This window comes from Cydia fagiglandana, chromosome 22, assembly GCF_963556715.1.
Source record: "Cydia fagiglandana chromosome 22, ilCydFagi1.1, whole genome shotgun sequence".
NCBI classification, from domain to species: domain Eukaryota; kingdom Metazoa; phylum Arthropoda; class Insecta; order Lepidoptera; family Tortricidae; genus Cydia; species Cydia fagiglandana.
Genome location: NC_085953.1, coordinates 1,066,502 through 1,078,033, shown reverse-complemented (window position 1 = coordinate 1,078,033; position 11,532 = coordinate 1,066,502). Strand labels below are relative to the sequence as shown.

Below are 11,532 nucleotides of genomic sequence, written 5' to 3'. Positions count from 1 at the left end.
AAAGAGATACCTATCTACCTACATTTTAACCATCTTTTTTTTTTTTTTTTTTTAAATCAAAGATCTAGTTGGAGAGATATAAATTGGTAGATAAGGAGTGAAATACTTAAGGATTTCCATGTCATTCTTGCGCAGAGCCATGCTAATCTCTCTCTTTATCTAGTCAGACTTAAGTTTACGTACTGCCGAAGTACTCACTTTCCACAAAAATAAATGCAATGCTTGCGATGTAGGTTTGTTCGTTACCTTGTGTCCCTCAGAGCGGAAATAGAAGCCCCGCGAAGCGGGGCTTCGTCGACTCCTAAGCGGGTACACGTTATTTATCAGCAAGTATATTACCAAAAAAAATATTTTGTAATATTATATTTAACCCGGAACGGGATAAACCGACAAGTTGCTGATAGATACTTGGACAGATAAACCCTACACGTCTATAAGCTTCTACCTTAATACGTAGGTTCTACGTAACACGTATTAACTATCCGATCCTTTCGTATTCGAAAACACAAATCACTTGAAAACTGAAGGGTATGCCTCCACACATCACCATTTAGTTAAGTGTTATACCTAATTTCAACCGTTATTATAGACACACAAAGATTTAAAGTAATAAGTAATAAGACTCAGAAGAGACTTAATGTAGGTATAATATTAATTAAATTCTAATGGTGACAAGTGCACGCTTTACCAGCTCGATGTGTTTTCTAACATTATGTGTTTTAGTATTTTCATTAGCATAGCCACGGTGCGCGCAGGCAGCCTTTGAAAACTTACACATTACTATTCCGGATCGTTTTTATTTGCTAGATAGTTTAACTGACACTAAATTTAAATATTTATTTCGAACGGCAAAAGCCGTTAGAAACTGTTTTTCAATATAGTCAGCTAAACTGAGGTACAATTTCAAAAACTCACCAGCAGTTTAGCTTCACGACCTTCCAGATGGAAAAACAGCAAGCCAATGAGTTGGAAATTTGTTTTTGCGACAACCGCCAAAAAGCAAACTGCTGTGGTGGGAGTGTGGGAGAGAGAGGGACGTATATGCTAGAAAAGGACAATACGACCGACAACAGTGTTGCCACTCTCAATATTATTATTAGGTTCCGAATAGCGGTACAGTTGTTTAATGCACTCATTTTAAATATCAAATTAACATAAGTAATCAAACCACTCAAAAGATCAATAGAAAAACAATTTTATTAATTAATTACTGCCTACTTACTTCCTGTTTTTTTCCCTTTTTGAAAGGCATTCGTCGATTTTAATAATGATTTTCTTTTCTCTTCTAATAATCGTATTACAAAATCGGTTCGACCTGTGAACGATTATCATGACATTTTCGATATCGAATTGAATGAAACGAAAGATTTCATTAGTATAGATAGATAGTAGGTATTCATATCGCGCATCTTTACAATGGTGTGATTCCAGATTTTTATTTGTAAGTATTTATAGAATCCAATATCAATTTAGACAAAGTGCCCGTCTCAAGACGATAAAACAGTTAAATGAATTCGGTGATGGCGAACAAGAGGTAAAATACGCATACTTTGCATTGCAATTTTGCTTTGTGGTCTTGACGTACTGTCATTTTTAATTTTTACTTTATTTTATTTCGCTGTACGCCATTCTTACTGCATTAAATAGAACGGCCGATGTCTGCAGATTTTAGCACGTCTTTAAATAAAGCTTGAAGACCGCGACGCGAGTGCAAGGTGCCCGGTGTATGGATTTACGATCTTAGTTTTTCGGTTGGTGACACCCGCTTTCGTGTTTTTTCACGGTACATATTTCTTCAGTGCCGGCACGTAATGTGATTTAATTATGTTTTGGGATTATTATTCATCGATTGTGGGCGTTTTGACGTCGTTTATTGGTGTCTCTGGGTGGTAAGGATGCGGTTTTTGTTTACGTAGCCTGTGACGACAGTTGTGAGTTATCGAATTAAATGTTCAATCATGTAATCAAGCTGCGACGATAAACAATGCGCCGAGCCCACTCGCTTGCGTTTGTTTATACTATCTTTGTCTCTGCAACTGGCACTAAACATCTGTATATCATTTGAGAACTTTATTCTTTTCTATGTTTTCTATTTCCTCCTGAGACCCAGAATCAATCTTTTTGTCTTTGAATTCTTAGTACTCGGGAACTCTTAGTAACAGAATAAATGTTCAAAACAGATTGCGGGATATGTACTAAAATGTGTGTGGCTTAACTTCAAACTCGGGTAAATCCAACCCCCCCTCCTCGAAACGTCGGAGGTAAATCTTAAAACTTAAATACGCGATTAAGTCCCATTGTGTAGTTTCATAATGTTAAATAATCGTGAAAGTTTAAATCAGTGTTTCGGGTAAATCCATTCAACCCTTTCAGCAAATATGTAACCTATTACCTTTTCTTATTACCAAAATCGCATAATCTGACGAATGGATTTACCTGAGTTTGAAGAAGCAACTCATGTGTACCAGCGACTAAAGCCGGTTTCACATCTGTGACGTGTTGTATTCTAATGCATCAGAATGGTAATCGGTTTCATACATTTAATATGGCTGCATTCACATTTCTCGGATCCAGCATGCATCACAGAAATGTAAATGCAACCATTTAAAATGTGGTACCGATTACCTTTCTGATGTGTTACGACATAACACAACACGTCAGACAAATGTAAATCCGGCTTTAGGAAAATTCCTGGATGTCATTTGCATATGCATAGGAATAAATCATTCTTTTAATAGAAAATGAGATGAGTCAGTGCTGTCAGATTGCAGTGATAGTGATAAGAATGTTGATAGCCGCTCGACTTGTTATCAGAAGATTTCATCTTAATTACAGTTTCAGCATGTGTGCAATCAAACCTACACCCACACACATAATGATTGTATACATCCATAGATTGTAACTATAATTATAACTTACATAATTTTTATCATAAAACAAAATCATTCAATCACACAATCAATATTTTAACAGCAGCAGAAGTTGAGTTAACCCTAACCTGTCCTACAACTGATGTGATGTGAGCTTATAATAAATAAGTTTATATTGTAGACATTTACCCCTTATTCATAAAATAAAACTAGCATATTTTTAAACTTATATATATCATAAAATCAGGTACCAAAAAGGATGTATAGATTAATACAAGTTTAAGAAGAATTTGTTGCAACGGATATTGCACAAAGGATGGATTGGATCTGTCTAAGTCCCCAAAAAGCATATCGGATGCAGAGTGCAACCACTGTTAATCTACATCGTATAAATATATTCATGGCAACCGTTTTATTAAACAAGAGTTCATTATATTCAAAAGAACAAGGCTTCGCAACCACACACATCTATTTTGAGATGAACACATCCACTATTGAATATCTATTTACAGTATTAACTGTGTTCTTATCAAGTAAATTGAAATAAGAGTAAATATAGCACTTGTGAGTACCAGTGGAATCTAGTTAGCGAGATAACTGATCTCGCAGTGACCTGTAATAAGTAGTATGCTAAATATCATGTACGAGTGATTGTCAGGTTGGGTTGCATGTTTGATGCTTACATAAGACAGTAGATAAGGGGAATCATTGTCTTGGTATCATATTTATGTATTAGAAGGAAGGAAATTTAAGGCGCGGTGTGTAGTAAAATGCGCTTTTTTGTAACCATATTTACAGACTTTTACAAGGATTTCAAGCATTATTTTCTAGTATGTATAACTTTAGTCCTTGAACTACGTTATTGCTTGTCAGAAACACAACGGCTCATTATTTTCTCGATAGAATCTTAAGTTGAAAACATGCTTAAAGCTGTCTTTTGATCCATATTTTAGAAGTACTACGACGAAAATGGATATGAAACTTACCTCATTCGATAGCTTTTAAGTAAATCTTCGTTATTGCTGGTCCTTTTATTGATACGTTAATCTTTTCATTCATACTTTTATGAATTCAAATTTTGCCTACTAAATTACACCCTACGCGGCAATACCTTGCGCCCATTCCCCGCGTCAGTACGCCCGTGGCCACTGCCAGCGTCGGACCTATGCTAGTTTAGTGGACGTTTCATAAAATGTGTAACCACTGTATAAATATGCAAATATGTTATACACACAATGTTTTTCAACATACTTACGAAGAAAAGCAAAATATAATTCTTAATTACTGTGACATTTCAGACATTCGCCCGTCATATTGTCATTTTATAACAAGTTGGGAAGCAAAGGCACACACCCATCTAACCAATCCGGAATTCAGTCACGATTGATAAATTGTGTAAACATATTTTATTAAAGGCTATTAAATTAATCAAATTGAATCATTTTTAAACATATGTGTATGGAATTCAAATACCTATGTGGGAGTGTTTAGTGTATGCTGGTAACCATTTCACCGCTTTTAGTTTCCGAGTTACCTACATGCGTTTTAAGGGAAGTGGTCGAAAAATGTCTAAAATGATTTTGTGTTTAATATTAGGTAAGGTAGAAGTACTAGTGCTCGACGCTGCACTAGTATTTGACATGGGTATAGTGTGTAGCTTTCAAATAGAGCTCGACGGCTAATCCTATTGTCTATTGTTAAGTAAAACCGCTCGTGCCACGTGCCACAACCACCAGCATAAAAAATACGTACTTCGGTTACTGAGTGCCGGTGAGTCGAACGCTACAGAACCAGTCTAAAATGTGTCATAGAGATGCGTAACAAGAGCGCACCTACACTGGTTTTTTGAGCGTTAGCCCGCGCTCAGGTGCCAAATAAAATAATTAAGACCCTTTTTTGCAGGTAAGTAGCACGTGCGGTTTTACTTAACAATAGACAATAGGTATAGCCGTTGAGCTCTATTTGAAAGCTACACACTATACTTTATGTCAAAGTAATATAGGTTAATTGAACGGCGACGATCTTTCTGTATTCAAATTTAGTTCTTGTCACTTTGACATAAAGTGCCCATGTCGAATACTAGTGCAGCGTTGAGCACTAGTACTTCTACCTTATTTCCGCCAAGTCCGTACCGTGCGTTATGGAAATTTATTCCAAAAAATTCTGTTTTTATATACCACACTGGTGGCAAGCAAGCATACGACCCACATTCACCATAGCCTATGGAAGCCTGCAGCTACGGGGATGTGACACATCATGCCAAATGTTGATTGCTTTTATATAAAATAAAAGTCCTAATACTCGTATATAAAATAAGCTTTCATAAGTAATAGTTACTGATTTTTAAAAAGCACTTTTCAATTAAAAGACATGTCAAGATCGGTTACCTTCTTTCAAGTACTTTCTAATGCTAAAAAAAACGAACTACAGTATTCTTCCTTATTTTCAATACCTACTTGCCCGAAATTGACTTCTAGAATTAGACCAAGTGTGCGACAATTTTGATTGCACACGCAGTGCAAGTGTTAATCATAATTTCATAAAGGTATGTCGTTCAAAATAACACTTGCACTGCGTGTGCAATCAAAATCGTTGCAGAATTTTCTTGGTCTAACTCTATTATATTTTTATGGTAAGTAAGTACTAATTTCTGTCTCATAATAATTGGGTATAATTTGATTAGGTTCTTAGTTTGTCGGGGTATACTCTCATATTGTATATAATTTCATTAAATACTCATTAAAATACGAATTTGCTAATAAACCTTATTTCGATATTAATTGCCGGAAAAAATCCCGGAACTGACAAATCAGAATATTCAGAATACCGATGGCGCCAGAATAAGGATGTAGACGTGCTGCGCGGGAATGGTGCGGCGGGGCGCGCGGGGCGCCCGCCCGCCTGTTCTACCACTCGTCTGCTTCACCCCCTCGGAAACGTAAAACTCAAGTATAAGAGCGCCTTAAGTGTAAATTTAAATTTAACTTTTGTCATCATAAATATCTAAATTTCTTTGAAAAAATGTTTGACACACTTTGTTCTGTCAAATCTGTGCAGCGTTAAGTGGCTAATACACTATCGCACCGCACCAAGGTCATTGAGGGACGCACCCATATGTTAGAAGAAGAAAGCGATATCTCTTTCTCCCTCTTACTTATGGGTGCGTCCCTCTATGACCTTGGTGCGGTGCGATAGTGTGTTAGCTACTTTAGCTTAGACAGACTTTGGTATTATAGCCCAAAAGGAGGGGGGGGGGGTGGAGTATAGTTAATTTATTGTTCATTGTACAATTGGTTTGCCAGACTATATGTCTTGACTCTAAGAAGTTTTCAATGCTTACCTTGGCCTCGCTATCATAATATGCTCTCTTTCTAACAACTCCATACGAGTAAAAGTGACAGACAGTTGTTGACGGTTGTAAAGATACTCTACGCCACGGTGTTTGTAAACAAACGTACATATATTCTCGTGATTTACAAATTGTCTTCTCTTTGTTTCAGATAGCAACTAACAACCCAATTAAGCAATACTTCTTTCCAAATCTTCCTAAAGACTGTTTTTAAGGTTTAGTTTCCCGCGACGAGGCCAGATGTGCAGAGATGCCAACATTGAGAGAGATAAAAAAGACGGAATTAGTAATTTATTTTATTAGTATATAATTAAAGACACCTTCTAGTTATCGCTTCTAGTGTTTACTAACATATAAAACAAATTTATTAAAAAATAAATAAATATCCTAACTGAGATTTCGATTAATTACAAACGAAATGAACTTTCACGAATATAATTTTGAAACGAATGAGAAAAGGGAAATCGTTTGATGGACCAATATGGACAATATGACGTCGAATGCCACTTTGAGGAACAAGCAACGGAAAGACAACTTGATAACACGGAAACAGGACAAGAGTCCAGAGAAGAGTATCAGAGGGACCCGGGGGGCTTACCGGGCTGTGCCTTCGACTTCGAAGAATGAGGAGGAACCGGACCGGCTGGACCGGTCCAAGAAGTTCATCTCACAGAACAAGCCGGGCTATGGGCTGGGCAAGAGACCGGAGTTCCTCAAGAACAGGAACGTGCATTTAGCCTCCTCGCGATATGGACAGGTGAGTAGCTAGTATTAAGATATTTTTTTTTCGGCCCAGCCGGAAAGCGTCATCATTCGAACTGCTACAACTTGGAAGTTTGCACAACTGTGCAAGGTTTTCGGCAGAGGGGTAAGCTCTTAAAGGCGACTCCGGTTTATTAAATGCTCTAAGACCTGGGACATGCGGTTCGTCTACTTTCGATTTGTTTTCGCGATTTTGTTGGTAGTCACATGGGGAAAGTTTATTAAATAACCATCTGAACACATATTTTTCAGTTCTATCATGTCGACGCGATATACATTTTCTGCATCTTGCGCAAAATTATCTCTATGATTATGACAATTTTTTTATGACTAACTAATTTAATTATGGCATAGCACACTTCGAGGTTTAAATTAGGATACTACGCTTACGTTTTGGCATATTATGGCATTACATTAACATGCCGACCCTAAAGAAACACTTCTAAAATCTAGAATGATACAAGTCCACATTTCACACGGGAATAAAATACTAATTACGTTAGAATTAGGTTCAAATTGCCGTGGACAATCATGTGCACTCGAGGTATAGATTTGGCAACCACCCAAATTCACCCTTTTGTACCCATCGCCCTGTTAACTTTCCATAGGTGGACCTTATGCCTTTTGTAATAAGGTCCACGGATGTACAGTTTAGAGTTTTACTGTTTGTATGCGCTGTCTTTTACACTATGTGTAATGTAAAGTGACGTGTTTTATACTTATATTAATGTAAGGCGGTTAAGTCTTATTGTCATTAAGTAACATTCAGGCATACTTGAGACCTTAATTTTTGCGTATTAGGGTGTAATAAAGTTGTACGTCAGCATTTTCTACAAAATCTAGATCTAGGCTATGATGACGTCTATTACCGACGTCATGCCCTCGTAAGGCAATCAATAGGCGGATTGTAAAGGCCGTTAAAACTATGATATAGTTCGATTAGAAATGTAGGGTGTATTTCGCTACATTTAGACAATAGTACTAGTTCGCTACATTTAGACAATAGGCCTACTAAACAATAGTACTGGTCAAATCAGTTCCTTATATCGAACTCTCAAAACGATTATGCTACTATAGAATTTATATGAAACACTAGCATGTGACGTCACCATCAAATTTCCTACTCTTTATAGTTTTATCACAGAATAAGTAATAGTACTAGGTACAGAAGACTCACTCTCTAACAAAACGCGTCTGTCACGATCAGCACAGATATGGCCGCTAGGTGAGCGCCACGCGCGGCTTATGGCAAACCCCAAAATTGGGGTCGAACGGATGCTACCTGTAGCAAAGCGACGAAATCGCGGAGTGAGCCACGCCTGGTTTTACACGGGTTTAAAAATATGTATATGATTATATGTATGATGATTTATTTCATGCATGGGGCAAAATAATTTATTTTAAATATGTATAATCAAATACCCTATTTTTTAATTCAAGCATTCGAGAGCATCTCCGTGCTTGACTGTAGCGCCGCTCTGGCGGAGATATGGTACAGTCAGCAGCAGAAGTTGCTAAGCGGGCCAGGTGTTCAAAATGATCTTGACACGACTTTATTGTTTAGAGAATAAGAGCGTGTCAAGGTAATTTTGAACACCTCGCCCGCTTAGCAACTTCTGCTGCTGACTGTATACATTACTAATGGAGCATTCCACGGGCTGTCCCGTACAAACGCATTTCATTTCCTGTGTTGCGACTTTTTTTTTGGCATTTAAAGCAGGCGATTATTTTTCTGTGTATATTTTTGTCAATTTTACATAGAAAAGGAAACTCATATCTGCAAATCTTCAGAAAATCGCGATTGTACGGGACAAACGGTAGACAATTTCATGGAATGCTCCTAATCTAAGATCGCAATTAGACTATCATAGATATATTCTGTCCATATATCATACCTAATCTGTTCACAGCCAGAACTGATCCAGTGGTAGCAAACAGGAAATCTATATTTCTCTGCCCGTGTGACCCACAAACCTAGTTCCCTCCATCAGGGGTCATATGTCACAGAATTTAGACCATATCTCAATTTACACACCTTACACAGTCACGAGCTGATCTGACTGACTCACACGTCCACGTGGGTGTCAGGTCAATTGATCTGCTATTCGAATAACGGCTTAAACGCCGTAGGTGTTGGAGGAAACTCTGTCGGTTTTCCTCTGCAGTGTCATTCTGTAATTCTTTTGCCAAAGGTCCGCCAGCATAAACCAGAGAAATATGGTCTTTGTGTCGCATAGTTGGGTATGTTTTTATAAGGCAGTTTAGTGTTTTCAACTTTAGGACGTTGGATCGAAATGTTCATACAGCAACACTCTTAACTGTCCATCGGTGGACCGTATGCCTCTTGTAATAAGGTTTACGAACTGTCAGTTAACAGTGTGGGCGATGGTCAAACCCTGCCAATCCTGGTTCATATTTGTACCAGGGTGGTTTCTGAAAACCATTTTTATTTTTTTCCCAATAATTAGAATTAGAGTCAAATTTTTAGTTCTGTTAAAAACGCATTCGCATTATTTAAGGCTCATTTATATATCATGTTTTAGCGCCAAGCTAAGCTATGATAAAGCTGTTAAGATGCATTTAATATCAAAAAGTTATGCTAGTTCCTATAAGGTGATGGTCTTGCGATTGTAATAGCAAAGTTGAATAAGTTATCTCATCTATTATGCTCTAGTTGTACTAATCCTTACCGGTCGCTTGTTACGTATTTCATTGGCGTTCGAATTTGGTGGTGTTTGGTAGGTCGTGCACGATTGGTGAGGAATTTTATGTTTATTGTTATACTTATTTTTATATTACCAACTCCACTAACTTGGATAACTTGGACTCCTTCTTGAGAAGTTGGCCAGATATTGCACTAAATAGAGACGAGTGGAGGAAGAGGGGGGAGGCCTTTTCCCAGCAGTGGGACGCTCTGAATAATATTTTTATATTTACTTGATAGTTTCTAAAGTCGGACCAAGCTAAGTTTTCCTGCTACGTCAAGTATGTCTTATATATACAGGGTGATTCCGGGGTCTACCAATTTTTTTTTTCGCGATTTCGGAGTTGGACCCATAGTAAAAGTTGTTCAGTATGGGCTTGTGTATCATGCCTTGATCGCTTGCTCCACGACCCCGGAATCACCCTGTATATGTATGAATTCTTAATGCCAATTTGAGTTAAGTTAGCGTGGTCAGAGTCTAAAGCCAAAATCCCAGTGGTCAATCTGCAGTATTTGAAGCTAAAAGTACGAACACAGAAACAGAAGAACAACAGAAAATCCGAACTTTACAAATCTTGCTCTTATTTAACAAGCTTCCTCCCGCGACTTCGTCACCTACGCCTTTAAAAGACTATTCCAATGTTATTTGTGGCAAAACTCCCAAGTTTTTACAAGCTTTTATTTAGTTTCACCTGTCCCGTTGTCTGTAACCAAATCTTGCAAGTTAAATTTGATCCATTTCCCGGTTTCCGTTTGAGCTGAAATTTTGCATGCAGGTATAAATCGGATGATAATGCAATATTATGCTATCATCGAGCTGATCTGATGATGGAGACAGGAGGTGGCTATAGGAACTCTGTGATGAAACACCGCAACCTAATTGTGTTAGGGGTTTTTAGAATTGTTTCGATGAGTATCAGTTGTCTGTCGTAAGAAAAGCACAGTCAGCGATAAAAGCTTGTATCAAAAATGAAATTTTTGCCAAAAACTTATTTGTCGAGATAAACTTCTTAAACGTTTTTTACCGTTCATGATTTAGTGCTCCATATAATACATTGTAAGCTCAATAAACTTTAAGTGGTGAAGCTATCATAAAAGCGATATTAGTCTATTGTATGGGACACATTGTATTTTATGAACGCTAGTAAATTGCTTAATTCCAGTTGAAAAAGTGACATTCTTAGAAAAACACTGGTAACGTATTGTTGTAGGAAAACAGTGGTAAAATATTGTTGTTTACATTTGCTTTGTAAGTATTTTGTCTTATTTCGTTGACAGAAACATGATGATTGTATTGGTTTATCGCATGATGATTGTATTGGTTTATCGCGTTAGTTTTTTGTATTTTTTTATTATTTGTTCGCTGTTCGTCACTACTCTGGCAAGCCAACTTTTTCAGTACGGTAAGGCGCGAATTTCAAAATGTAAAATTGATGCATTGCGCCACTTCGGGCCCCGCCCACCGTTTTAAAAATTTCCACTGATAAAATAACTAAAATAAGCAATGTATTACAGAAATGACCTAAATAAGTCTAAATAGTACTATTGTCGACACTATTAGGGTTCCGTACCCAAAGGGTAAAATGGGACCCTATTACTAAGACTTCGCTGTCCGTCCGTCCGTCCGTCCGTCCGTCCGTCCGTCCGTCCGTCCGTCCGTCTGTCACCAGGCTGTATCTCACGAACCGTGATAGCTAGACAGTTGAAATTTTCACAGATGATGTATTTCTGTTGCCGCTATAACAACAAATACTAAAAACAGAATAAAATAAAGATTTAAATGGGGCTCCCATACAACAAACGTGATTTTTGACTAAAGTTAAGCAACGTCGGGAGGGGTCAGTACT

The 11,532-nt window shown here is 37.5% G+C and overlaps 1 protein-coding gene across 3 annotated transcripts in view; it reads left to right on the top strand.

The window, feature by feature from the left end:
• The first annotated feature begins 1,334 nt into the window (after nucleotides 1-1,334).
• Nucleotides 1,335-11,532, top strand: part of LOC134675594 (serine/threonine-protein kinase Wnk-like) — a 28,014-nt gene continuing 17,816 nt past the window's right edge. The window contains exons 1-2 of one of the 3 annotated variants that reach the window (XM_063533914.1): nucleotides 1,335-1,441; nucleotides 6,371-6,976. In XM_063533914.1, coding sequence (XP_063389984.1) covers nucleotides 6,701-6,976 — 276 coding nt within the window. In that variant the 5' untranslated portion in view covers nucleotides 1,335-1,441; nucleotides 6,371-6,700. Of the gene's footprint in view, nucleotides 1,535-6,370; nucleotides 6,981-11,532 lie in introns of all 3 variants that reach the window. The other 2 variants (XM_063533916.1, XM_063533915.1) reach the window with 2 other exon arrangements.